Below are 15,783 nucleotides of genomic sequence, written 5' to 3'. Positions count from 1 at the left end.
AACTTTACATATTCTTTTTTGTTGGGGGCGTGGGGGAATTTGAGATAGGGTTTCTCTGTGTAGCCCTGGCTGTCCCAGAACTCGCTCTATAGCCCAGGCTGGCCTCAAACTCACAGAGATTCGCCTGCCTCTGCGTAGGCTTGAAAGAGACAAAAAAGGTGATATATAGAGTTATAGAAACAAATACATAGTTTTAAAAAATAAAGTCATTAAAGAGACAGTAAAGGTACTATAAAAAATAAGCCACGTAAAAATGGATATTACACAGAGAATCTGGATTGTGTTGTCTTTGGGATTTTTACCTACAAAAAACATTTGATTGTAAAAGCTATAGAGTTATGCCAAAATGTATATTTTAAAGATACCTTGACTTCAAAATTTGGATATAAGGATATGTTGCTTTGGAAAAGAGTCTCTTTTGTTTCCACAGAAAGCCAGAGGCTATGGATTTGTTCCAGATTAAGATACATCAGGTTTGACCAGCCCAGACCCCCTGAAAGGTCTCCAGTGACACCATGGCCCAGATGATTCAACGTTCAGAATGGTTTCAAGGCAACTGGCTCAGACGATACAGCCTCACGGACTACTCCATGATCCTAAAATTTTCTTTATGTCCCCATAAGATACAGCGCCCCCCTCCAGCAGGAAGTAGTAAGAAAAGCTACGCCCAAATTCCCAAATATACCAAGCTGGCTTTAGAGATGGAATTGGCTCACTCCTCCTCTAAACCCAGACATATTGCTCAAAAAAAAAAAAAAAAAAAATGGTTAAGAGATTCTTGTGTCCCAAATCAGAAGAGCCCTCTGGTGTGGGACAGAGAAAAACCAATATTTTTATTTAAATCAGGTTGATTATAAATACAATCTCTTTCTAAAACAAAAAGGGGGATAGTTTAGATATGATAGGATGAAAGGGTAGATTAATGAACCTACTTTTAAAGAGTAACAACTTGTTTAAAATGTTTTACATTGCTACAGATTTTAGTTTATTGATACAGCCGCCCGAGTGCTGGAATTAAAGGCCTGTGCCACCACCACCTGGCTCAAACTTTACATATTCTTTTGCCATGCTTTTAGTCAGTACTTTAGAAAAATTACAACCTGCACAACCAATACTGATCTTTGTCCTAAACATTAAAAAGTTTGAATCATTCCCTTGGGTTACCTTTATCACCCTGCTGTGTGTGCATGAGTGTAGACATATGCATGAGTGTGCAGGTGCCCTCAGGAGCCCCAGGCATTGGAGCTGGAGTTACAGGCAATTATGAGCCACTTGATGTGGGTTCTGGGAACGGAACTCAGGTTCTCTGAAAGAGCAGGAGTACTCTTTTTTTGTTGTTTTTTGTTTTTGTTTTTTGTTTTTCGAGACAGGGTTTCTCTGTGTAGTTTTGCGCCTTTCCTAGAACTCGCTTTGTAGCCTAGGCTGGCCTCGAACTCACAGAGATCCACCTGCCTCTGCCTCCCAAGTGCTGGGATTAAAGGGCTGTGCCACCGCTGCCTGAGCAGGAGTACTCTTAATCACTGAGTCATCTTACCAAATTCATGAACTATTTCTTTGCCAAACGAGACACAATTTCATGGAAATAATAATATAATAATAATAGTAATTTGTGTATAAGTAGTATAAGCTAGGAAGATGATGGATATTCTAAGCTAGTGATCAACAATCTCAAAGGTCCTCTTTTGTCCCCCTGCAGGAGTAGGGTTACATGGCTATATATCTGCCACACTCACCTTTTTAATGTAGATGCTGGGATTTGAACTCAGGTCCCCATGCTTATATTCTTATCCATAAAGCCGTCTCCTCAGCACCATTTTTAAATATTTATTTTGAGTGTGCTATATGTATATGCACATGTTGGGGGTGTGCACATGCATGTGGGGGACCAAAGGACAATTTTCTTTTCTGTGTCTCCCTCAACTGCTTTCCACTTTTTTTAAAAGAGATGTTCTCACTATGTAGTCCTAGCTTGTCTGGAGTTCAATGTGAAGACCAGGATGGCCTTGAACTCTCAGAGATCCACCTGCCTCTGTCTCACAGCTACCGGGATTAAAGGTGTGAATCACCACACTTAAGACAGGGTCTCTCACAGAACTGGGGGCCTCACTGATCTGGCTTAGCTAGCTGGCTAGAAAACCCTAGGGACCCTCCTGTCCCCACCGTCAGTGCTGGGATCACAGGCATGCTGGTATGGCTGGTTTTCACACGGGTGGTTGGGATCCACACTCAGGTCCTCCTACTCATGCCAACAACTACATCATAATTTCAAACCATTCTTTCCTTAAATTTTTATCTATCTCTTTGTTTGAGTCAGGGTTTGTCTATTATGTAGCTCTGGCTGTCCTGGAATTTGCTATGTAGACCAGGGTGGCCTAAACTCACAGACATGCCCCTGCCTCTGCCCCCCCCCCCCCCCCCCCCCCCCCCCCCCCCGTGCTGGGATTAAAGGCGAGTGCCACTATGCCTGGCTCTTTTGGGGAGTGTGTGTGGAAACAGCCTGCTATGCAGTACAGCCCAGGCCCAATTTTTCTTTTTCCCCACCCATAATACTATAATAAGGAAAGACCACAGTTTAAAGACAAATATTATAGAAATCATCTCCTCAAACTCAACAATAGTTTTGTTTTTTTTTTTTTTTTTTTGAGTTTTTTTCAAGACAAGGTTTCTCTGTGTAGCTTTGGTGCCTGTTCTGGATCTCGCTCTGTAGACCAGGCTGGCCTCGAACTCACAGAGATCTGCCTGCCTCTGCCTCCCGAGTGCTGGGATTAAAGGTGTGTGCCACCACCGCCCAGCTTCAACAATAATTTTTAATCTTTGTATGACTGAATAAAAACAAGGCTTCAATGGGTGAAATAAAAATTTGCACCTCAGTTCCAAAACATAAATTAGAATTCCTCACAGTTAGCAACAATAGCTACTGAATGAAGGCAGTGGAGTCTAAGGGGATGTTTCCTTTCCTTTCCTCTCCGAGTCACTCACCTGTGGCTGCAGCACCATCTTGAGTGGTACTGAGAGTCTTTGTCCTGGGCTTTGTCCTGGTCCATGATCTGAGCCTGCTGTACAGAGGAAAGTGTCAATGGCTGGGCTGTAGGGGGCGGCTGTGGTTGTGGTTGTGATGACGGAGGCTGTGGTACAATCTGAATTTTCTGCTGTGGCTGTTGCACCTGCAGCTGAATGGTTACTACTTTGGCAGGCTGCCCCTGGGCATTCTTGGCTTGAGTCAAGGCTGCCAGCTGGTTGCCCTGTAACACTATCTTGCCTGGTAGACTCCCTAACACAACATGCCGATGTCCTTGGGGACCTCCGGATTGTGGCTGTTGGAGGACCAAGGTGATGCGTTTCGATTCACCCTACAATAGAAAAAGGAAATCACAGAAGAGGGACATTAAAGAACATTATATACAGAAATATTTACACCAGCATTCTTCATTTGAGACTCATAAAACTGAGTGTCAGAGGAGAATCCATTTTTGTTTACTGTCCAATATGTCTCTAGAGCATCTTTTCTGTAACACCTCTACCCAGTGGGTATCAAGTCTATCACACACACACACACACACACACACACACACACACACACACACACACACCTTTTAATAGCTATCTTCTAAGGCAGGCATTTAATGTTTAGAAATTAGGACAAAAATTCTTAAGAGTAAAATGAGCCATGCCTCCACACCTGTTCCATTAGCTTTAATGCCTACAAATGCTCCCAACATTGCTGGTCCTTTATTCAGAGCTCTGCCTCTGTATGATAAAGAGGAGGAAGAGGACAGAAGCAGGAGTGACAACAGGAGAGGCAGGTGCAGCGGCACATGTGTGTAACCCCAGCTTCAGGAGGCGGAGACGGAGGACTTCAAGTTTGAGGACAGCCTGGATGGACTACATAGTGAGAACCTCTCAAAAACAAACAAAAACCCCCAAAACTGGTGTGATGGCACACACCTCTAATCCCAGCAGTAAGAAGGTGGAGGAAAGTCGATCTCAAGTTTGAGGCCAGCCTTCCTTGGCTATATAGAATCCCAGGCCAGCCTGGGCTATACAGCAAGAATCTGTCTCAACAAATAAATAGATCGATAAAAGGAGCACTTAACAAGTCTTGCAAATATGTTCCCAGAACATCCTCTATATTCAATGACAACTTATAGCATACATTTACTGTGAATTTTTGTTTAATGTCCATATTTCCCTGCAGACTGAGCTCTGGAAGGACAGAGACTGTTCACTGTATTCAGCACTGGGTAGGTACATTGCAGCATGTAGTAAGAGCTGTCAAAGCTTATGCTGAAAAGCAAAGACAGCTAGGCAGTAGTGGCACATGCCTTTAATCCCAGGACTTGGAAGGCAGAGGCAGGTAGATCACTGAGTTCAAGACCAGCTTGGTCTACAGAGAAAGTTCCAAGACAGACAGGGCTATACAGAGAAACCTTGTCTTGAAAGAACCAAAAAAAAAAAAAAAAAAAAAAAAAAAAAAGACAGTTAGGCATGGTGGTTAGTGCTTATAACCCCAACATTTGGAGACTAAAGCAGGAAGAATACCATGAGCTTGGGACTAGGCCCAGTTAGAGTGACTTTGTTCCAAAAAAGTGCACAGGCTACAAGATAGAGCTAAACAGACTTTCCTATAAACAGTTCTTATATACCTGTGTTCTCTCTCCCTCCACCCTCACTGTTCCTAAGTCCTCTATGAAACCACAATTCATCTCCCCTTTCACTCAAGTCACCTGGGTAGGTGTAGAAGTCAGTGTAACTGCAGGCTTCAGTGGGGGCCCTGTAGCCCCAGGGTTTCCAGCAGGAGCTGAACCCTTAACTGGCTGGAGGACTAGCTGCTTCACTGGTCGGCTCGGCTGGACAATGCGCTGAACAGCAGCCTGGTTCCCAGGGACCTTGGTTGCCAACACTGTATTACCAGAGACAATGGAAACACCTGGTCGAAGGGGTGTACCAGTTAGCACTTTGGTAAAAGTGACTTTCCCACCATTGGCTGTGCCAGCCACTAGGGGCTGAGCTGTACTGGTGATACCTTGTGCCTGAATTTGTGCCACATGGGCACCTGTGACTGAGGAGTTTGGTGGGGCTTTAAGGATAACAATCTTCGGGGCTGACTGAGATGGTTGTCCTCCAGTATTACTGGGAGAGACAGCTGTGGCAGAGACACCCATGAAAGGATTCCCTTGGCTCAGGATCTCTTGGCTCTTGGAGACCTGCAAGAGTCCCGATGTTGGCATTGATGTCTGTAAGACAGGTTGGGCTGGCTGCTCCTGGCTGGCGGGCTGAGTGGTATAATCATGCAAGGTTAAGGATTCTGGAGCTGGAGCTGTGGATTCTTTGGGAAGTTCAGGGGGAGCTGTTTCCTCTGGTGGGGGAACCAGGTCACTTGCTGATGAATTTCCCACATCACCACCTCCACCATCTTGGTTCATCTGATCCAAGGAGTCCAGAGAGCTTGGCAGTCCAAGAGCTTCTTCAATGGGGTCTTGAGTGACCTGATTAAAGCTGTCATCAGTCAGAGAGTCCAGGCCAAATAAATTTGGGTCATCAAACAGATCCATGATGGGGTCTGCCATCTTGGAAAAGTAATGAAGGGTATTTGTTGAAGGTCTGGGGAGGGAAGGGGAGGGGGGGAAATAGTTCTCCCCTCCCCTTCCCTATTAAGAAAATAATGTACACAGTGCACGAAAACTATTCTTCAAGGGAAGAGACAAGAAACAGTGCATGTCAGATTGTCCTGACCTTCATGGAGCAAGATAGTCAAGTCTTCAGAGGAAAAGATGGAACTCCTGTGAAGGAATATAAATATAAACAAAAATTAGCAAAGTTGGTGATTTCAATGAAAAGTTCTAAGGTACCATCTTAATAGCCATTTCCATTAAAATAATAAGAGGACAATATGAGGAACTTTGTAGATGGACACACGGTAAAGAGAATATCCACATTTCTGTCTCAAAACTAAAAAAGAAGAAACAAACCCCTTTAGGCTCTTATATCTCCACACCTTGAAGTTTCTACCAAGAATATTCAGCTTGTTGGGTGTGGTGATACATACTTTGATCCCCGAACTTGGGAGGCAGAGGCAGAAGGGTCTCTATGAGTTCCAGGCCAGCTAGCCAGAGTTACACAGTGAGACCCTGTTTCCAAAAGCCAAAGAAACAAAAACAAACAAATAATACCCCAAAAAACATTAAGCTTGTTTCTGTCCATTTCTTTATATAGTTAGCTTTTTAAGATAATGATAAGGAAATTTATATTCACTCACTGTTAAATTGGCACAACTCTAAAATGCAGCAAGAACATCTATAAAGGTAGATTAAAGTTTCTGGATACATTGTTATAAATCTTTCATTCCAGATACTTCTACCTATGACTGGCAAAAGCAAGACACCTGTAACCAAGCTCATAACACAATGTGAACTGAGTCCAGTGTAGTTTCTCCACCAGTATTTCAATAAGCAATTATACACAGCATTTTGTGATGTCTTCTTCAATGCCTTTCTTATATTTAAGATCAAAAACATTTGCTGGATGTGGTGGTGCATGCCTTTAATCCCAGCACTCAGGAGGCAGAGGCAGGTGGATCTCTGTGAGTTCAAGGCAAGCCTGGTCTACAGAGCGAGTTCTAGGACAGCCAGGACTGTTACACAGAGAAATCTTGTCTCAAGAAACCAAACCAAAACAAAAAATTTTCTTTGCAAGAGAGACTTAGCATTTCAATTCTAACTTATATGCCCAACTTTTCCCTCCTACCATTACCTATACATATACTACATTCCCACATGGCACAGCTCACTTGATGAGTCCTTGTGCCTATAATACTATAGCATATACATGGAACATAGCTTCATCCAGGCCTTTACCCCACTCCACACATCCCTTCCAGCAAAGATACTACCCAACCTAAGGCTCTTTAACCCAGCAATTTATGATGACTTGATCATCTATTTGCTTTAACTACCCACAGCATTATATCTTATTGAGGCATGCATGATTTTAGTTTCTTTTTTTTTTTTTTTTTTTTTTTTTTTTGGTTTTTCGAGACAGGGTTTCTCTGTGTAGCTTTGCGCCTTTCCTGGAACTCACTTGGTAGTCCAGGCTGGCCTCAAACTCACAGAGATCCGCCTGGCTCTGCCTCCTGAGTGCTGGGATTAAAGGCGTGCGCCACCACTGCCCAAGCATTTTTTTTTTTTTTTTTTTTTTTGGTTTTTGATTTTAGTTTCTTATCCATATCCTGTGAAGGCCCAAACCATTCCTTTGTGCGAGTTATAGAAACTACCAAAATCTCAGGATGCTTGTCTAATATGTCCGAGAAAACTGTCGTAAGTGCATAAAAGTGAACAATTATGGATCTTATTCAGGGTTTAATCTCCAGAACAATGTACTATGACCCAGCTCCTGAGAAATCCTTGATGGTGGGAACTGCCTTACTTCCCTGTGGATCCTCAAGAAATCTGCAGGACAGCACACACAGAAGCCATCCAACGAACAGTTAAAGATAATACTTGCTCACATTACTGGAATGAGCTATTCAGTTTTCACAGAAATCATAATGTATTCCTTGATGCTAACATAAGACAGTTCGAAAGCCTCCTATCCTGAAAAATGGCTTTAAGTTCATGAAAATGCTAGGGTGAAACAAAGGAAATTAAAGAACCACATAATGCAAGTACCTGAAAAAGAGGAGAAAAGGAGAGAGGGCTCGGCAACTCAGAGCACTGGCTGCTTTTCCAGAGGACCACATGGAGGCTCACAATCATCCCTAACTCCAGCCCTAGGGTATCCAATGTCCTCTTCTGGTCTTTGTGGGCATGAGGCCTGCACATGCTACACAGACATACATGTACACAAAACACCCACACACAGAAAATAAATGAAACACACACACACACACACACACACACACGCGAAAAAGATGTTTGTTCTTGGGCTAGTGAGATGGCTCAATGGATGACGGTGCTTGCTACACAGGCCTAGTGACCTGAGTGCATTCAATCCCCAAACCCGTGAAAGGCAGAGGAAAAGAACTGACCCCACAAAGTTATCCTCTGACCTCCACACATCCACCACAGCATGCACATCCACATCCATAATAATAAACCTTATAAAAGATTTTAAAAGAGTATATAATGTCATGGCAATCCAGGAAAGCCTGACTTGATAGCTATCTGAAGACATCAAATAAGAAATCTGTCAGAAATATAATGTAGATCTGACAAAAAAAGACTTTCTCATAGGATGTTCAAGCTGTGTGTGTGCACGTGTGAGCATGGTCATGTGCATTGGGGGTGGGGGCTGAGGTGCTCTTGCTTTTGTTTTTCAGATAAGGTCTCAGTATGTAACAGGGGTTATCCCAGAATTACCTCAGACTCACAACCCTCCCAAGGGTTGGGGTAACAGGTATGTGCTACCAGTGGGCTCGGCTTCTAGTCATCCTTAGAAAACAATATAATGTAGGTCAGGATCTCCTTCTGGCTTCAATAACTGTATACTTTTCAAGTCTCAAGATGTGTATCAATTCCTATTTGGGGCCAAACTAGTCCAGCAGCTTATTCCAACTTCTAGTATTTGCCCACAAATTACTCAAAATGGCAGTCAGCACAGTTAAGCATATTTTTTGATTTAATGAAAAATCTATCTATTCAATAAGTTTATGTGTTTCCTTAAGTCTCATCAACTTTTTAACTAATTATGCCCCATTTTGCCATCTATGATCTTTCATCTTCTACTTACAGTCAGAGAAGTTATACTAAACATCTGTAGCTAAATATCATACAGAAGCAATAGCAAGGACAGTGTGGTAGTTCATGCCTGCAGTCCCAGCATAAACACCACTACAATGAAAATTTATACTAACTACAAGTTTAAACTGACAATAATTTATAGATGTATTTATACTTCATGATACCTTGTTATCTATTCATTCTAGTCCCACTGCACTGAATAAGGGGTAAAACTCAAGCAAAGATCTTTAAAAAAATATTTATAAGATAGTTTTCTATGTTGTCTAAACTGGCTCTGGGTTTGGCAATCCTCTCTGCATCAGTCTCTGAAAAACTAAGATTATAAGCATGTGTCACTTTGTCCAGAAATTTCTTTTTTCACCTTGTAGTACTGAACCTAGGGCTTTGGGGATGCCAAACAAGAACATCACCACAGAGTTAATTTTCCCTTTTCTATTTTTTAAATTTAAATTTATATTTTGGGCCCAGCATGGTGGCATACTTTTAATCCCAGCACTTGAGAAGCAGAGGCAGGGGGATATTTGTAATTTCAAGGCCAGCCTGGTCTACATAGCAAATTCCATGACAGCCAAGGCTACATAGAGAGACCTGTCTCAAAAATATATATTTCTAGTCGGGTGGCGGTGGTGTGTGCCTTTAATCCCAGCACTCAGGAGGCAGAGCCAGGTGGATCTCTGTGAGTTCAAGGCCAGCCTGGTCTACAGAGCGAGATCCAGGATAGGCACCAAAACTACATGGAGAAACCCTGTGTGTGTGTGGGGGGGTTATATCTATCTATCTATCTATCTATCTATCTATAATCTTTAAATTTTTTGTATGTATGTTTTGTTTACATGTATGCCATTGCACCCCATGCATGCCTGTGCTGCCTGCAGAGGTCAGAAAGGGGCATCAGGTCTTCTGGAACTGGAGTTACCAACAGTTGTGAGCCCCCACGTGGGAGCTGGGAAATAAACCCGGGTCCCCTGGAAGAGCTCTTACCCATGCAGCCATCTCTGCAGCCCCTCAATTTACCTTTTATTTAGACAGTGTCTCACTAAGTTGCATAGTCTGGCATTGAAATTATTCTGTAGACTGAGCAGGCTCTGCACTTGTGGTCTTCCTACACCAGCCTTCAAAGGACCTGTGTTTACAGGTCTGCACTACCAGACTGAAGCAAAGATGTTACATTTCAATGAGAAACAGTAACTAAACTTTTTCCCCCTGAAAAAGTTCACTACATGTGACTGAATTATTAATATTTAAAAATCAGTGCATTATCTCTTGGTCCTTGCTCCCCAAATTTCTTTTTGGCCAAATACAGATGTATTGGTGTGGGCTGAAGCATGAGAGTTAAGACAAAAAGACACAGTCAGGCACACTAGAAAACCAGGTGTGGGCTTCCTTGAGTTAGTTACTTTTTGTTTCTTTGTAGACAGGTTTCTCTGTGTAGCCCTAGACACAGTCAGGCACACTAGAAAACCAGGTGTGGGCTTCCTCGAGATAGTTACTTTTTTGTTTCTTTGTAGACAGGGTGGGCTGACGGCAAACCCAGCTGGGTTTAAAGGTGTGAACCACCAGGTGTACTACCACCCCTAGTCTTACTTTTTTTTTTTTTAAACCAGGGTCTTTGTAGCCCAGAGTGGCCACAAATTTGCAACAATCCACCTGCCTCAGCTTCCTGAGTGCTCAGATTGTAGGCATGAGCTCTTACCTGGCTCTTTGACCACATTTCTTCTTTCTACTTGTCAGTCTGGGTTCCATAACTCAAAAGCCTTCCCAGATGTGGTGGCTCACACTGCAACCCCAGAATTTGAGAGGCTGAAGCAGAAGGACTGCTATGAGTTTGTGGACAGCCTGAACTACAGAGGGAGTATCAGGGCAGCCAAGGCTACATAGCAAGACTGTCATAAAATAATCCCTGCCTCCATCCAACCCTTGCAACTGACTTGATCCCACAATATAGAGTATTATTACTTCTCAATCCCTAACCTGTAGTCAACTCCCCTCTGAGAGGTTTTAACCCAAGCTCCAGATTCTCTGACTCCCAATTTAAACCTCCTGGATTTTTACAGGTTCAAACCTCCCCAACCTCTACCTTTCTTCATTGCTCCACTCCTTTACTGCCATGGACCATCCTGCCTGCATCAATATACATACAGCTTAGTTTACCAGCTTAGACGTTTCATCAAGTCTCTGTCTACAGCTCAAACCCTGGTCAAACAAATGAATGGATGGTCTGCCGGGTTTAAGGTAAAGCAACTATCTAGATAATAAAGTGATATCAGACTTTTGTCTTACTAAGAGTGAAAATGCAGTCTTGACCTACCACTGCCCCAAAGAGAAGCACATGCATGTACCCTAAAGGAAAGTCAGGATTTAGTGGCTGTACTTAATCACTTTCCATAATCAAAATAAATATACAGACTCATGACACAAATCCTGGGGGTTGACAGTGGAGAAGAAAAAACAAAACAGAAGTGTAGTTGAAATTCAAGGCCACCTATCTACAAGCTCTAAATAAAACAGATATTGCCAGAAAAGTATCATCTGTTGTCTTCTCAGAGTCCCCCTCTTCTCAGAAGTCAATCCAAATTGGTGTTCTACAGCCTCACCACTTCCGACACAATTCCTGTACTTGGGGGAGGGGGGGTCTCAGTGCTCCCACTCTCCGATCCTCGTGTTTTGCCTCAACCTTGCTCATTTCTACTACTTGTGTGTCTTATTAAGTAGATTTAATCTATTGCATTCATCTACCCCAAAGTCTTCATGCCTTTCAACAAAACAGTGACTGCAAACGGATGGAAGGTATGTATGCTGAGAAAAGGCTTATGGCTTAGGACAGGGTGGGGAGTGTAGTTTTTAAACGTGCACCAGCATTACGGTTCTGTATTTGTAGTTTTACACTTCCTTTCTATTATTGTCAGTACAAGTGCCAGTAAAAAACAATGGGCCAGGGAGCTGATGTCAGTAGAAAGAAAACAGCATGAAAAAAGTTACTAGTATCTCTGGGCTGGGGTAAGAGTTCTCACATTATTCCCAAAGGGCATTTATCATAGTTTATCATTTACATTGAAAGAGAAACACTACAAAGACATCATTTCATCATCTAAAAGATGAAGTTATATAAACTGAACTACAGACATGGATTCTCCATTTATAGATTTCTCTATACTATACATCCTTAAAGGACAATGAACAAATGCCATATTGAGCAATACTGATCCTTTTCTATAGTATAGTTTTAGAGAGCACTGCTCATGCCCACCAAATCTCTATGCTCAAAGATTCAGAAAATAAACTTTTTTTGTTTTGTTTTGTTTGAGACAGGGTTTCTCTCTGTTGTTTTGGTGCCTGTCCTGGATCTCATTCTGTAGACCATGTTGGCCTCGAACTCACAGAGATCCGCCTGGCTCTGCCTCCCAAGTGCTGGGATTAAAGGCATGCGCAACCACCGCCCGGCAAAAATAAACTTTTTTACTTCAAAGTATAAGCCTTGTTGGAAATTGTATCATTTTCAGGAGAATGAGCTAGAGACAGGCATGAACTCCAGATATTAAGACACAGGATGGATAAGGGAAGTTTAATTTAAACAAGAAATACCTTGAAAATAAAATAATTATGAAAGTTAAAAAAGAAACAAAACAAAAAGCCCAATATAATTTATAGTAAGGGAGCACTAAGAAACTATGTTATAGAAACATGTGTGAGACCAGAGAGTCTCAAACCTTAAAGATAAACGAGAAATAGACATCCAAAGTGAAAGAAATCACAAGCTGGGGGTCAGAGAATGATAAGGATGGAAGGACACAGAACACAAGAAATGAAGCTAATAACTTGGAGCCACTCAGGCTTCCTCAAATAAATCGAGAGCCTAGGCCATATTCTCTGTCTTCATCATTCTGTCAAACGAGTGGCAACTCTGTTTCTGTTTTCTAATCACTGTAGGAAAAAAATACCCACAATTTTAAGGGTGTAGACATTTGGGGGCAAATATGGCTGGTAACAGAGAGCACTTCGTTAAAAACAGGGAAAGCTAAATAGCCAACCATGAAACCTAAAAGCATGTATTTTTCAGAGGCCAAGAGGGAAACTATAGAAATTAATGTTACTCATACGGGGAAAGGGAAGGAAGTAGAATTGATGGAGAGGAAAACGCTACTGGAAGTGGGGGTAGGAAGGGGGGTCGGGTACATTACCTGCTCTTACTGCCGGGGTTGGTGCCAGTAAGGCCCATACGGCAGAGGCAGGCACAGGCACGGGCGGGAGACTTCAGGCAACTAGATCCCCCAAATGGAGTTGAAGTACATGCACTTGAGCAAAGGAGCTATCCGGGGCACCCTCCGAGGTGGGGATGGTCAAGATAGGAAGATGCGGGGGGGTGGGGGTGGGGGTGTGATGCCTGGGGAAGAAGCAACGTTAGGACGCAAGCTGCAGGCTGAGAGGCCTAGCAAGCCCCGAGGGAGAAAAGGCCCTGCACCTCACCCCGATGGGAGGCAAAGGTGGCTTTACCTGCGGTGGCCGTGGGGCCGGTTCGCTTCTCGCTGTCTCTCCAGCACCAGTTCCCCTCCTTCTGCGCAACCTAACTTGATGTGCTTGCCCGCCCCACACGCTCATTGGCTGAATCCCACTGCCACTCAAACAAAGGCGCAGAGACGCAAAACAGCGCAAGGGCGGGACTAGAGACAGCTCCCTTCCCCCGCAGGTTAGGTTGAGAGTACACAGCGAGGCCTATCCGGTTTCTAGGGCCAAGACCAAGCCTGCAGCTTGCTTGAAAACGAAGGTGCGGGAGAGCAATCCTGAAGGTTGATTCTTAGCACCCACACCGCTCACACAGCCGAGTGGAGCTCTGGGAAGGTGTTCTGCACTAGGCCAGCTCCGCCTCCCTCTGGAACCCCTGCCTTCCGGCAGCTCTGTCACTCCCTCCCACTCCCCACCACAAGGTGCCCAGGAGATACCAGGAGGCAGTACACTTGCTGGGCACACAGTCTTTCGCTCTTCCAAGATAAAACACTCCATGCTACAACCCAGGAAGCTAACTGGCTTGCATGCTTGACACTTAGGCTTCCACAAAGTTAACTTAGGCGCCTCTAACAATTCTGTGACCCGGTGCCCTCCAAAATACACACCCAACCCTACCCCCAGGCTCGGCCCCCATCCTCTTTCTCTCCAAACAGTCCATTTGACTTAGCTGTCACGTCACTGTCCATTCCCAGTGTCCCTGAGCAGTCTAGCGCCATAGTGAGGGTATGCAAGCTTGAGTCCCCCAAAGTAAAACTGCAAACAGCTGTTTTACTCAGGACCACTGTTTACTCTGAAAAATATCCTTAACATGGAAATCTTATTTTTCTGTACTCTGGGCTCAGAACAGGAAAAAAAAATCAACTTGAACTTAGACTTCCTACTTTTGAAGACTTCAGTGTTACCTACCACTAGACAGGCCAGGAACACCCAGTTAGATTGTAGTATTATTAAGGCTTCCTATTCACGCTGGCTCTGAAACCTCCTCCGTACTTAGCATCCAATTAACTGCCAAGTCCTACTGACACTACTGCAATGTATCAGAACAGACTTCAGAGCCCGCATTGCGCTAAGTCCACCACTTTGTATAGATGAAAAAATGGCGCGGCTGAAGAATTCAACTAAGAAACTAAGTAGCAAAGTCAGGACTTGTAACTCTGTTGCCTTCTCGCTTACTTATGCAGTTGTTAGTAAAAGTCTCATAAGTGATCTTTTTGTCCCTCCTAATTCATCCTGCTACACATTAATATTCTAATATACAATGTGACCAAATGAACTTCATGCCTAAGAACTTTCAAAGACATCCTGTTACTCTTGTAACTGTGTAGGGCATGTCTGCAACCTCAGCACTCAGGAGGCTAAGGCAGGCGAAAACAAAATTTATTAGCATGCCTTGCCCTATTTATATTAGTTTCCACTATTATTTGGCATAAACATTTACACGCTAAAAGTCAAGTTACTATTGCTATATTTTTTCTCAGATTTGGTCTAGTCAATACTGCTGCATTCAAATTGTATACGACCCTTGATTCAAAATCTTATGTTCTAAGATCTACATTTCTTCATTCATTACTTCAATTCTTGTTGTCTGAGACAAGGTCTCACAATACATAGTCTAGATTGCCTTGGAACTCACTATGTAGCCCAAGCTTGCCACAAATTCATGGTGATTCTCCTGCCTCAGTTTCCTCAGTGCTGGACAGCCATATTTCAGGATTACCATGCCCAGTTATCTGAACATTTACGGAGCAGACAGTATACTACTAAGTAATTTGATAATATTAGGAGGTCCCCCCCCCCAAAAAAAAAAACCCTACCCACCAGGCACGATAGTCTATGCCTGTGATTCTAGCACTTGAAAGGTGGAGACAGGAAGATCACATATTCAAGGCCAGCTTGAGTTAAATGGGACCCTGTTTAAACAAAAACAAAAACAAACAACAAAAAACAAGACAGAGGGCAGGAGAGAGAGAAAGATATAATCCCTACTCCTATTAGATGTGTGTATATGTGGGGAAAAGGTAAACAGTAGGCACCATGAGAAAACTAACAAGTGGGCAAGTATAAACAGTTATAATGCAAGATGGTAACACAAGGTGGTAGTAATACAACCAGCAGGGGTCATTACAGGGACATAAGGAGAAGGTAATTAATTTAGGAGGAAAAGATACCAGGAAGTAGTTTCTTAAATGATAGGAGATAGGTTAAGAAAGGAATATTCAAGCTGCAGAGACAGCAAGAGGGAAGGCAAAAACAGAAGCATGAAAAAGAAAAGCAGTATGTGACACATAATTCTGTGGTGCAATCCTACCAACATATAAGTCACAGGAAACTGGACAGGTAAATCTGAAGGGCAGGCAAGGGTCAGATATTCGAGAGCCATTTTCTTACAGGTAGATAGCAATCTACAGAAACACATGAATGACATGATCAGAACTAACTTTAGAACTAACTGGCTTCGAGGGATGGAAGAACAGAAGATGGGGTCAGTCAGGAGGGTGCCTGGGTCCGGAAAAGAGGTAGATACTGGAGACTGACTAATGTGTTT

The 15,783-nt window shown here is 43.2% G+C and overlaps 1 protein-coding gene across 1 annotated transcript in view; it reads right to left on the bottom strand.

Annotated features, from left to right (window-relative positions):
- Chd8 (chromodomain helicase DNA binding protein 8) overlaps window positions 1–13,337 on the bottom strand; it is a 56,131-nt gene extending 42,794 nt beyond the window's left edge. The window contains 4 exon segments of the mRNA XM_059273673.1: window positions 2,980–3,044; window positions 3,047–3,350; window positions 4,725–5,780; window positions 13,227–13,337. Of these exon segments, the coding sequence (XP_059129656.1) occupies window positions 2,980–3,044; window positions 3,047–3,350; window positions 4,725–5,567 (1,212 nt within the window). The 5' untranslated portion in view covers window positions 5,568–5,780; window positions 13,227–13,337.
- Between the last annotated feature and the right edge of the window lie 2,446 nt (window positions 13,338–15,783).

The sequence above is a fragment of the Peromyscus eremicus genome, chromosome 9 (assembly GCF_949786415.1).
Source record: "Peromyscus eremicus chromosome 9, PerEre_H2_v1, whole genome shotgun sequence".
In the NCBI taxonomy this organism is placed as follows: domain Eukaryota; kingdom Metazoa; phylum Chordata; class Mammalia; order Rodentia; family Cricetidae; genus Peromyscus; species Peromyscus eremicus.
The sequence above is the reverse complement of the archived record's forward strand: the minus strand, read 5'-3'. Positions and strand labels throughout refer to the sequence as shown.